At 58.9% G+C, this 12,522-nt stretch overlaps 2 protein-coding genes across 3 annotated transcripts; both read right to left on the bottom strand.

The window, feature by feature from the left end:
- Positions 1-996: 996 nt before the first annotated feature.
- On the bottom strand, positions 997-6,780 carry GGTG_10208 (the record flags this gene model as incomplete). 2 transcript variants are annotated; one of them, XM_009228076.1, is made up of 3 exons in its annotated part: positions 3,836-5,997; positions 2,736-3,223; positions 997-2,607 (listed from the first exon to the last, which is right to left on the bottom strand). In XM_009228076.1, the coding sequence occupies exons 1-3, from the start codon at positions 3,998-4,000 to the stop codon at positions 1,152-1,154; spliced, it is 2,109 nt and encodes a 702-aa protein (XP_009226340.1). In that variant the 5' UTR covers positions 4,001-5,997. The 2 variants fall into 2 exon arrangements, with proteins under 2 accessions (XP_009226340.1, XP_009226339.1); XM_009228075.1 differs by adding an exon at positions 6,063-6,780 and having other exon boundaries at positions 1,152-2,607; positions 2,736-3,965.
- A 2,741-nt stretch (positions 6,781-9,521) lies between these two features.
- Positions 9,522-12,032, bottom strand: GGTG_10207 (hypothetical protein; the record flags this gene model as incomplete). Its single annotated transcript, XM_009228074.1, has 4 exons — positions 9,522-9,749; positions 10,038-10,183; positions 10,249-10,396; positions 10,485-12,032. The coding sequence occupies 4 exons, from the start codon at positions 12,030-12,032 to the stop codon at positions 9,561-9,563; spliced, it is 2,031 nt and encodes a 676-aa protein (XP_009226338.1). The 3' UTR covers positions 9,522-9,560.
- Between the last annotated feature and the right edge of the window lie 490 nt (positions 12,033-12,522).

Below are 12,522 nucleotides of genomic sequence, written 5' to 3'. Positions count from 1 at the left end.
ATCATATTCCCTGTACTCTCGGCCCTTCGCCTCGCGTGTTGTTGACCGCCAGATCCACCAACGGATCATGTATGTACTTTCACTTTGTTCTTTTTATTATCTCGACACTGGGCCGTACCTACTTGCTTAACCAGGTTCCTATCCGTATTTTTGCCATCATACTAGGCGCATGTGCACCTGGTCCATGCCTATGCACGGCCAGTAGTCTCGCCAGATTCGCAGGCAGGAGGGGGATGATGGGAGGAAACTCGGAGCAGAGCTACACTGCGAAGGAGTTGACACTGGGAAACAAAAGCTCTTCGGGGCTCCGTCTCGATTCGCCTACATACAAGGTATCGAGCAGACAGGCCTTTTCCTTTTTTTGGTGTTCAAAAAAAAAAAAACACGAAACAAGAGTATCAGCGCCTCCATATAGAAGATGGAAGGAAAAAAGCAAATGAAATGGGCACGGGTAGAAGGGAAAACAAAAAGTCTTCTTCCAGGTCTGCCTTTGTTTTCGTGTGCCCTTCCTTCCTCCACCCAGGGCCAGCTCCCATAGTAAATCAGCTGGGCATATAAACGAATATACCGTGTGAAGACATTTTTTGTTGTTTGTGTGTTGGTGGTGGGCGGGCTCAGGTGGTGGGTACACTTTTGCGCAGTCCGCTGTCGTGTAGGATTATGGATAGGCGTTTGTTGTTGACATCTCGCCATCAAGAACCCTTTCTGCCAAAGACGTCGGCGAGTAAAAGGCATAAATCGTATTGTCCGGGGTTCCTAAACGCCTTCCGAATTCCCGTCCAATTACTGAATTGGCAACCAAGAGGGAAACTAGCAAAAATAGAAAATAGTAAAATGCAGGCCGCCCTGACTGAACAATGCATGGTGATATTTCGAATTGCATGAAAGGGGTAAGCGCAGATGAAGACCGACGGTCGGTGAACGGATGAGGGTTGTTTGGAATGATATGCATGCCAGTCTTGCCGACAGATGGGATGGGATACGGTGGGACGGGGCTGTGTACTTGTGTGTGTGTGTGTGTGTGTGTGTGTGTGTGTGTTTTCTTTTTCATTTTTTCTCTCTCTTTTGGGTTGGCTTCTCCTTGCTGCTTTCCTGATCAGTCACTTATTGGTGTCAGGAAAGTGGTGGCGTATGACGTGGTTGGCTGTTAGCTAAATGTCGTCGAATTGCGAGTCGCTGAACATGTGCTCATCATTAGTGGAGGACCGCTCGATACCGCTCATTCGGTTTCCGTTCCCCTTGGAGATGTCGCCATCGTCAACGTCGTCCCAGTCGTTGTTGTCCTTGGCCCTGTCCACGTCGTCCATGTCCTCATCTTCGTGGCCGTACCGATCCTTCATCTGCTCCTCGAGCGTGCTCTCTCCCGTAAAGGTGAATCCCTGGAAGTTGGCCTGGACAGAGGGCGAGAGCGGCGTTGAGGCTCCGTATCCCTTGGCGAGGGCCGCTGCGCGTTCGTTGAGCGAGCCGTTGGCCTGCAGAGCGTTTGTGAATTCTGGGTCGAAGTAGGACACATCCGTCTCGGACTTGAGCTTGGGCTTGAAGGGTGGCGAGATCAACCTCTTCTGTAGGGCATCCCAGTCCACGTCCTTGAAAAATGGATGCTGCTTTAGCTCCTCGGCGTCGTTGGTCGCTCCCAGCCGATGCCTGGGGTTCCTGTTCAGCAGACCCTTGACAAAATTCCGACCGTCAACCGAAAGAGTGTCCCGCGGGAACCTGACCTTGCCGAATGCGATGTTTTTGTACATCTGCTGGGTGTCCTCGGCGTAGAAAGGACTCCAGCCGCAGCACATTTCGAACACGAGCACACCCAACGACCAAAAGTCCACCATCTTGGTGTAGCCGGCCTCGTCCAGCAGAACCTCGGGAGCAAGGTACTCGGTCGTGCCGCAAAATGTGTTTGTCGTGTCGTTCTGCGCCAAGTCGGCCTTGGAGAGCCCAAAGTCGCAGAGGGCGATGTGGCCGGTAGCGTCGAGGAGGATATTCTCGGGCTTCAGATCTCGGTAGACGATGTCGTTGTTGTGCAGGTGCTGAATGGCCAGGATGAGTTCGGCGATGTAGAACTTGGCCCGTTTCTCGTCAAAGCGGCCCTCCTTCTGCAAGTGCCAGAACAGCTCACCGCCAGACATGTAGTCGGTGACCAGGTAGAGGTCGGTCGGGGTCTGGAATGAGAACTTGAGGCTGACGATGAAGGGCGAGTTGGACGTGGCGGTCCGCACCAGAATGTTTCGCTCGCCGACCGTGTGCGCCACCTCCTTCTTCTGCACAATTACCTTCTTTGACAAGACCTTCATGGCATAGATGCGCCCCGTGTCCTTCTTGCGCACCTGGTAGACCTGGCCAAACGTGCCCTTCCCGATAAGCTTGAGGATATCAAAGTCCCTCGGCCCATAGTGCTTGCGCTCCGTCCACTGGTAGTTGACTTCGACGAAGATCTCGCCCGTCGGCGCGTTTTCCGCCATGGTGTCGGCGTGACCAGTGAGCGGGTACCAGCCATGGACGGGCCTGTCCTTGCTAGCCTCGATCTCGACATGACCGAGGAACTCCTCACCGGCGGAGCCGTGATCGTAGATGGTGATCTCAACAAGCATGTTCTTGTCGATAACGTCGCTGTGCATGGTACACCTTGTGTTAGTTGAATGCCCAACATGGTAGCAACAAGACGAGCGGGCAGGTATCAGTGAGGAGCGACATCCACCACCGCGAGTCGACTCGGGAAAGGTTCGACAAAGACATACAAGACTGCCTCGGCGTCCCACTTTGGCCTCGTGAATGATCGCCTAGTTCGGTTCCGGAAGGTGGCATAATCGCTGACGCTGGTGTTGCTGCTCTGGCGACTCCTCATGGGGATGGCCATGGGGATTCTGCCCGTGTCACTTGCTGTACGCTGGATGGGCACACCCCCCATGGGAACGCTCCCGACCGACAAGGCAGATTCGTCCTCATCCTCGAAGGTGCGCGGGCCGCCTGATATAAGCTCGCTCCGCTGGAAAACGGCGACAACGTATGGGTCGCGGCATTTCCGCAGCCCCTTGCCCTCGGTGACCTTGATGGTGAGCTTGCCCTTGGGGGCCGGCACCTGCTCTCCCGACCGGAGGGACGGGGTGCTTGTGGCGGTGCGGTCGATTCCGATTCCGTTCCCGTTTTCCTTGTTCGCATCCTCCTGGCTGCCGCTGCGCGAGGCATGCGCGGTGGAGAGGGAACGGGTCGGGGTCGATTGGCCGCTCTTTTCATCCTCGGCAGCCGTTAGCTTCCTAAGCTGAGCAATGCACGCAGGCTCCTTGAAAGAAGACGCAACACCCTCCACCACGGAGCGGCCGGGAGACGACGAAATGGAAGAAGCACTGCGGAAGTCATTGTATGAGAAGTGGCGGGCGTGCACGGTAGACTGGGTGACGACGCCGGCCAGGGGGTTCTGCAGAGGGGAGTTGCGCCTCTTGGGGAGCTCCAGGCTGCTCGTCTTCTGGCGTAGCAGCCGGGCAGCGGCTGAGGGTGTCCCGGCGCCGTCCCCAGGGCATCCAGCGGCAGGATCGCCGGAAGCGGCGCAGCGCATGGAGCCACGCTTTGATGCGGGAGGTGTGGGATAGGGGCACGTAGATGGCATCTGCAGCTTCGAGGGCTCTAGCCTCTCAAGTGGCACGAGCGGCGGGGCCGCTGCCGAGCACGACTCCTCGAACTCGGGTTCAGTGGGGCTGGAGGGCAGCTGGGATAGGGAACCGGCAGCGTGTGGACTCTGACCGTGACTGGTAACACAGGGCGCTGCGGCAGCTACAGCTGCGGCTTCTCGGGACGCCGAGGGTGTGGCTGACGATAGAAGCTGAAAAGGGGCTAGACGAACCTGACCAAAGTAGCTCATGATGCCCGGCAGTCGCTTGTCATGGAGGTCTGGTTGCGGTGTGGCCACGCCCGAGCGTGGGGTGTCGATTCCGATGTGGTCCACTCCGTCGTCCTCCGCCGTTGCGGCGGTTCTACTCCGGTCGTCAATATTGTCTCCAGTGGCCATGCTGAGTCGGGCGATCTCGGGGCTCGGCACGTGCCGAAGATGGCTGTGAGCGGCAGGAGGAGCAGCACAGGCACATGTACAGGCAGTGCCGAGGAGCTGTTTGGAAGATCGGGGAAAAGGAAAGCGCAGACAGGGCTTGGAGAGCAGCAAATGGCACGAAAATGGGGCTAGATCATGATGACAGCCATGTGTGCTAGGGCAAGGATTGGAGAGTAACGAGCTGGGAGCTGGACCGAGCCGGGGGCGATGTGAGGGGTCGCCACAAGGCCACTAACAAGGGTTGGGCGCGCCAATGGCAGGGAGAGGATGATAGAGCCCAAGGGCGAGATGGAAAAAAGGCTGAGCGGGAGTTTGGGGGAGCGTGGGCCGAGGCGGGATATGCAGCGAGGACGGTGAACCGGAGACGGGATGCAGAGCGATTGTTGAAGGGGCCTTGAAGGGGGCCGAGATGGCGAAGAAAATTTTTATCCCTCTTTCACACTCTGACGACTTTCTCCGACAGGTGCACCCTTGATGCTTGCCATGCGGTCGAGGTGAGGGGGCGTGCTTTCCAGCAGGTGGGGGAGGAGGGATGGCCTGTGTGTGCGTGTGCTGCCAGCTGCTGGCGCGAATTTTGGGAAAAGGCGGCGGAGGGGTCTTTGGGTCTTGGGGGTCTTGGATGGGAAGGATGGGAGGAGCAAGACCAGGGGCTCGGGGTATTTTGGGCCACGATTGACGCCTGGCGGGTGCCGACACTGCCCAGCCAAACTGGGGCCGCCGCTACCCAACGAAAATAGCTGGCGCACCCGACAAAGCTGGATTGAGGCTTTGCCCGCTGTCCAGCGCCCAAGCCCAGCGAGTCAGACCGAAGGGACCTTCGTCTGGGGAGCCAGCCAGCCAGCCACTTTGGATGCTGCAGCCTGAGTGTACCTCGCCCAGGTCGGGAGGCGTAGATAGGGTCTGCACAAGGGCCGCGTCTCGAAGAGTGAAGAGTGAAGTGCAGCCAATCAGTTGCTCTCCCTATACCTCGCCGTGTCTTCATGTTCTCCTTCTGCGAGCCTGCGGTTGACTGTTGCAAAACATGTGCCGGCAGCTCACTGACCAAAACAACCGTGGGCGGCCCATGGGCCCGCGAGACAGGGGTACAACGGTGCAACAAGGCGAAGCAGGCGCTGCACCCTGGAGGGGACGGCCCGACCGGTAGACCGGGGGTGTCTTGAAGTCGAGGCCCAGCTCGTGTGTCTTGTGGCTGCTGTGCTGTCGCAAACACCGACAGGACTACTCAGGCCCAGCCGAGCTAGGCTGACTCAACCGAGGTGGATGATGGATGGGGCTGGCGGATGTGGTGGTGGGAGTGATGACGATATGCCTCGTTTTGACTTTTCCTGTTTCCTCTTCCTCCAAGCGGAGGCACTTGCCCCTGCCATCCCGCCGACAAGCAAGCAAGACCGCCTCCCGAAGGCTCTCGCGCCACCCTAACGTTTGGCTGTTGTGGTAAAGGATGGCAGCAAGAGAGGGTTTGGAGAAGGGATGGGGCGTGGGGCAGGCGGCTTAGACTCGACTCCAATAGAGGATGGTTTCCAAGTTGAGTAAACTCAGTCACTGGTAACCTCGTCGAACCCTGGCAGCAGTTCACACACATGACACGCCCAGGACACTCCAGGGACGTCGTCATGTGCGTCGCTTTTGGGCATTCGTGAGTGGAGGAGTCGGGTATGCCAAGGCGAGCCCCCAGGTTTGGCACGAGGCCTGGCATCTGCAACCCGAGTCCAGAGCCGTGTTTGTCCGAACCTTGTCTGGTGCACACCCCTCCCACAGCACACCTTGTTCGGCAGCATGGGTTGGGACGGGTTTTGCAATACGGCATGCCGGCCTTCTAGAAGCCTGAAGAAGCCCAAGGAAGGGGGCACTTGCGTGTTCGCGTGGACGGCATGTGCTTGGCCAAAGGTGAAGTGTAAAAGGTAAAAGGAATATTACGCCAACGATGACGGAAGGGAAGAAAAAAAAAAAAAAAAGAAGTGAAAAGGATAACGAGGGTGAAGGTGGGACAGGAAGGTGAACAAGTTAAGCAATAGGCACTTACTTTGACATCATGGCCTGAGTTGCCCGCCTCAGCAGATCAAAGTTGCCTGAGCCGCCGCCGCCCGAGGCCGTGATGGCGGTGGCGGCAGAGTGGTCGACAGCGCCCGTCATGCTGGGCTGTCGGAGCGCGGACGAAGTCGAGGAAGAGGCTCGGCGGATCGTCATCCCAGGAGACAAATGCCAGGCCTCTCGGCGTCGTCAAGGCCGGCCGCCTGGTCAAGTCGGATGGCTGTGGCCCGCTTCACCGGGAGGGGGATGGGAGCAGCGCAGGGCGCGTGCGGGGACGCTGTGCCGGCTCGCCGTCAGATGGAGGCGAGACGGAGTCGACGAGAGCAGTCGGCGACGAGGAACCTGGAAGGCTGGGCTTAGAGTTGCTGGGTATCGATGCGGGAATGGCTGGGCGGGTGGTTTGGAGGGATTGAGGTGAGCGTGGACGATGCAGGTGAGGTGAAGGGCAGATGGAGGGGAAGTTGTGAGCTCACTCCAGCGGGTGGTTGACAGCCTGGAGACGGTGCGCGCGGCCGTGATTCAAGTCTGGCTGCGGCTGGGGCGCCTGACACAGCACGGGAAGAGCCCACGATCGCCGGTGGGGATCGGATTGATGGCACTGGGAAACTGGTCGCTGGCACGCACGACAAGATCAACTGTGGGGCAGGCAGATGCAAACGCGGCGGGCCGCACGCACAGTGTGGCCTTTGTTTGGTCTGATTCGATTGACAACAGCACTAGGAATTGAGGAACGGGAGGGATCAATCACTGATGGGCAATTGGAATCAATGGATTAATTGGAATAAATGGATCAATTGTTAGCTCTCAATCAGGAATCAGGCCTGCGGGCAGGTGCTGGACACAGGGAGGAGAACACGCTGATTGGGCTCCTCTCTAGGCGGCCGCTCAACGCTAGCGTGCTCCAATTCCAGCGATTTTGATGCTGCTAGTACTTGACATGTACCAACACAGCGGGTTTCAATGTCCTTAGCAGCAGGTGCAACCCCCAGTATGCCGCGCTGTCCGGGTCCGAGGTCTCGGTAGGACCATGTCAGATTGATGTGCGTCAATGGCGGCGATATTGCCGTTACCTCGACTCGATGTCTGGTTGTTCTGGTCTCTTGAGGAGGCAGGTACCTAAAATGGAATGTACCTCGAGTAGACTGTCGGTGGTGGAAAACCGGCACAGCCGCCAAAAGTCGAATCCTGGTACCATCAATATTTACTGGCCCTCGACGAGGTGGGCTTACCGCATGCATGCATGTGCATTGGATATCAGCCTGCCAACCGCGGATTGCAGCTGGATCACCTAATTGAAATTCAATGCTATGGAGCTACGGCGTGGATCGATGGACTCGATCCCTAGGTAATCGTTTCAATCCAGCTGGAGCTGCGGCACTGTGGAGCGGGAGCGTCTCCTGGCCACCAGACCGCCGGGTTTGTGCTGCCCTGCCAGCGGCAATCACGTCGAATCCAGAAATGGTCGAGTGTGAGAGCGAATAGCGAATAGCCCAACATGTAGATAGATGCCGCCCCACTCCGTGCCAAGCTGGGACAAAGTCCGCTGCCGTCGTCCTGAGGTGGGTGTTGCGAGCCTGCTGGGCAACCGCCTTTGTTTCCATAAAATCCTCAATCGTTTCCAGGCATCCCCAGCTGGATCTGGCATCGAGGTGTGGCATGGTGTTAAACATGTCCCCTGAACTGTGACATGTCTGTGGTTGCTAGGCTGCAGTGAAGACAAGCCCAAAACAAGCCGTCACTAATACCAGTAAACCCATCTACAGACTTGCTCAACTTCCTGCAAAACGTAAAACGCAAAACACATCCCAGGGTTTCAGGGGCGTGCCCTGTGCCGTTTCCTGTCCCTTCCCCGGAGCGCTCAGGGCGGGCGGACTAGACGGCGCCTACCTATGTACATACACGTATGCAATGCAGGTCGCCTCAATATCTAGGCACTAGGCTGACCTGTCGGCACCTTGGCCGGCTGTGGTTCGCTCGGTCAGCGTCAGCAAGTCAAAAGGTGCTGGCCCGTGCGGCTTCTCCGGTTCCGGGGTTCTAGCCTCTTCGTTCCCTCTGCTCTGCAGCTTTTTGCCAAATTAGCAAAAAACATACCTCCCCAAAGCAAAAGGGAGCCAAGCGTGCCAGCCAAGCCAAGCCGGCCAGTATATATATATATTTTTTTATAATTTTTTTGCCTCCGGACCCCCGGGCTGATAAATTCCTCACGTCCTAAGCTGAGGGATGCTCGCTAGTTAAGCGGGAGGGAGAATGAAAAGAACAGGTCCGGTCAAGGGCTGCAGGCCAGACGCATCTCTCTTACCAGGGGGGGTGGGTTTGGCTCGGGTGGCCCGCCAATAGGCAATAGGGCCCCCGGGGCAGCGCGGACCTGTCGGTGCTCGAGGGCGTGCCAAGACCCACGAGTGACGGCGGCTTTGTCGAGCTCCCCTCGAATTCAGCATGTCCGGCGCGCGTTGTACATGTCACCAACATGCCCCTCTCTTTCTCCCCCGTGCCTCTCTCACTCTTCACCGCAGAATCGTGACCAAGTAGGCAGGTAGCCATCTACTCGCCGAGACAAGCCGCGCCCGCATGTGCATCCCCCGCCAGTCGGAGCTGCCGCTAGTTTGCGAGCCTCTTGTCTGGAGTGCCACCATGATCCGCCCGCAGACACGGGCACGGGCCTTTGGTCACCAAGTCAAGCTCATCATGTCCAGGTCAGCCTGTGCGTTACTGCCGTGTAATCCATGACATCTGCCGTGATACCCTCGGGCGTTCTCCTCTGATATTTCTCCGCCCTGTCCTATTTTGGCGTCTGTCTTGTTTCTCGCTCGGCATGGCAGATCTATGCCGGGTCTGTCTTGCGTCCTCCAGTTTCGGCTCCCACGTCGAGTTTTTATGATGACTGGCTTCGAATCTGGCTGAATCTCGGAAAGTAGGGCCGAGTTGCCTTTTCCTAATTACAAATTCCTATCTGATAGCACCTATAACGGTATCAGCGAGCAACCACGTGTGCGCGAATTGCACGCTTTATCAAACACGCCCGGCTTGATGCTCGCTCTTGTGGATACGCGCTGGCCGATCCATGATAAGACGAGCTGAGAAGTGGCCTAGCTGATGGCCGGGGGATTTCGGTTTCCTGATGCTGATCGACATCGCCTTTCTAGGTTTTCAGGGCTCAACAGAAAGCCGCCATTTTGGGGTGGTACCTCAGGTACATGATAATTAAATTTGGGCCGACCTCGATGCTGTACTACAGCGTGTTGAGCCCTAGCTGGACCTTGCATGGGTGGGCTCTCAATAGCTTCTCTCGACGAGCTCCTACCCATACGGTTCAAAGTTGGTGGCACCGCAGTTAAACCCTTTATGAGGTACTTACTTTACCTCCCTAACTTCAGTCTCGGCTACATCCAGCAGCATCCGGTAATCACCACCTGCCTCCAGTGCCTGCCGTTTGCCGAGACATGGCCACTTCAACACAAAAAAAAAAAAAAAAAAGAAAGGTCCTCATCGTCTACCTCGATGGTGAAACCCCAACGCAATACCAATATTCCGGCCAGATCATGGTCCCGCACTCGCTCCCGTCCTTGCCCAGCACCGTGTTCCACAGGTAAAAGTCGGCGAGCTGGATCCCCGACCTGTCCGCGATGGCCCAGCAGCCGTCCCCGGCCTGGGCCATCACCCACTTGTTGCAGTTGGCCGCCTGCCCGCCCTGCGTCTGGCCCGGCGCCCCCGTCGGCGTGGGTCTCGCCGACGTCGACGTGGTCGTCGGGGACGTCGTGGTGGTTGTGGTGGTGGGCGCGGGAACTCCGGCCGAGACCCCGACGCAGTACCAGTACTCGGGCCAGATCATGGTGCCGCACGCGGCCCCGTCCGCCCCGAGGACCGTGTTCCACGCGTACAGGTCCGTCAGCGGGATCCCGGTCCTGTCCGCGATGGCCCAGCAGCTGTCCCCGGACTGCGCCATCTCCCACTTGTTGCAGTTGGCCGCTTGGCCGTCCTGCGTCTGCCCGGGCGCCTTGGTCGGCGTCGAGCCGGGGCCGGTGGTGGTGGTGGTGGTCGAGCTGATCGTCGTGGTGTCTCCCCCGCCGCCCCCTTCGTCTGGGTTCGGGTTGGTGGATGTGCAGTATGCGTAGTCTGCGGGACGTGGTTGATGATGCTATCAGCAGTGTTCGTATCACTTTACGCCAAGCAGGACTTACTTGGCCAGAGATTGTTGCAGTCCGAGCCTACGGCAGGGTTATACTGGTAAAACTGCTCCTTTGTTATGCCGTAGTAGTCATAGATGTCACTGCATTCCCAGCCAAGGGGGACATCGCTGAACCGTGTGCAGCCTTTGATGTAGCCTTCCTATCATTTGCAAAGGTTGGGTCAGCATACGCGTTTCTGGATGAGCGATCTGAATTTGGGGGCAATCAAGGAGAGCCAAAGAACGCACCCGAAGTTCATACTCATACAGAGGCCCGTCGGGCACCGGCTGAGCGCCGTTGGCGTCCCAGTACAGCTGCGCGCAGTACCTCTTGCCGACCTCGAACCTGCACCCGGGGTCCGACGTGTTGCCCAGGCTAGGGTTCCAGAGCCCCAGCGCCTCGAGCTCGGCAAAGTAGTTGCTCGCGGCCAGGGCGCAGACGCTGCCCAGGGACCCGCCCGACGTGACGTTGGTGAACCAGGCGCCCTCGAGGTAGTGGGCGCAGTCGTCCCGCGTGCCGTCGGCGAGCGGCGAGCGCGTGTCGTTGCGCTCGTACGGCACCATGGTCGAGTCCGGCAGCAGCGTGAACGCCGTCGAGGGGCCCGGGTCCACCGTGGCCGTGCCCGTCCGCGTGGACGAGTGGCCCGGCCGCCCCGGGTACGTGTTGATGTCCCCCACGGGCTGGACGCAGTAGCTCTCCTTGGCAAAGAGGTTGGTGCAGTTCTCGTTGACGGCCGGGTTCAGCGTGATGAAGTCGGGGATGGAGATGCCGTACTTGAGGCTCAGGAGGTTGCAGTACTCGTCCGGCAGCACGTAGTGGTAGCGCGCGCAGCGCGTCGTCGTGCCCTCGGCGACGTCGCCAGGCACCGGCACCGGCGTGGCCCCCGTCCCCGGGCTGCCCGTGATGGTGGCGTTGGCGGGCGGCACGTACTGCCGCCCGGGCGCCGAGACGCACAGCGCCGTCCCGTTCATTTTTGGGAGGTTGTAGCAGCCGAGGTCGATGATGGGGTTCCACGCCTTCAGCTGGGCCTCGGTGATGTTTGACCTGCGGGCTATCGCGGCGCAGCTGGTCTCGTTGGGCTGCAGCGTGTACACCTGGCACTTGTTGGCGATGCAGAGGCTGGTCCCGGGGGCGGGGAAGTCGGAGCACCAAGCCCCCAGGTTGTTGTCGTCGACGAGCCATCCGGTGCCGATGGACTGCGACTGGGAGATGGAGAGGCACGTGTCCCCCGCCTGCACCGCGTAGGTGCTCCCCGCGCAGGTGGGCGTTGGCTGCGCGCCCGTCGGCGTCGGGAAGTCGAGCGTCGAGGTCGTCAGGGGCATGTCGGCCACGCCGCAGCTCGACGTGAGGGACTGGTACAGGCTCATGGACGAGAGGCGCGGGCCCTCGTAGTAGGGCGACCCGGCCTCCATGCGCAGCCGCTTGACGAAGCACAGGTCGCAGCTCGACGGTATGTCGGCCCCGCTGCCCGGCGGGGGCGCCCAGCCAAAGTGCGTGCTCCCCGGGTCCGCGGCCATGGCGGCGTTGCCGATGACGACGTTGCAGAAGCGCCCCGAGTCCCTGAGGCATGTGAGGGCGAAGAGGTGGCGGAGCAGGTTCGGGATGACGCGCACCTGGACGGCCTCGGGCTCCGAGTCCTTTTCGGCCGCGTTGAAGTAGTCTTGCCACTCCTCGTCACGGCAGCTGCTGACGACCGAGCTTTCGTACTGAGCCAGGAAGTCGGCGCAGCCATCTGTGCACGTCCGGTTGAGAGTGCTTTCAGCGTAAAAGTACCCCTTGAGCAGCCTGTTTGCCATGGGGTTGCAGACGCTCGTGGAGACCTCCTGTGATAGAGCCGCTGCGCATCCCTGGGAGAGATACGATGGCAAGGTTCTGTTGGGCACAATCTGCCAGGCCATCGAGCCTGAAAGTATGGACAAGATGAGCAGTTGCGAGGCAATGAAGTGCAGGCATTTTGCCGCCCTCGCCGTTGTCCGTGGTAGCATGGCCTCAAGAGATAGGGCTGCCTGAAGCGGGAGTGCTAGTCACCGTTGAGACGCAGACAAGAATACAGACGAGGAGCCTGACCTGTGCCGACAGTGGTTGAGAAGGGAACTCAAAGACCCTTGGCCGACAGACAGACTTCGTCCGAATTTCAACGACCAGAGAGAACACCAAGAGAGCCCGCGTATAAGCGGGGGATCGACACGCCAAATCTAGAAAGAGGTTGCGTTTTCTCTCATTACCTACCTTTAGCCGATCGTTTTGATGACTAGGAGAAGGATGCCATCATCGGTTGCAAGCCAT

This window comes from Gaeumannomyces tritici (genome assembly GCF_000145635.1).
Source record: "Gaeumannomyces tritici R3-111a-1 unplaced genomic scaffold supercont2.5, whole genome shotgun sequence".
NCBI lineage: Eukaryota > Fungi > Ascomycota > Sordariomycetes > Magnaporthales > Magnaporthaceae > Gaeumannomyces > Gaeumannomyces tritici.
The sequence above is the reverse complement of the archived record's forward strand: the minus strand, read 5'-3'. Positions and strand labels throughout refer to the sequence as shown.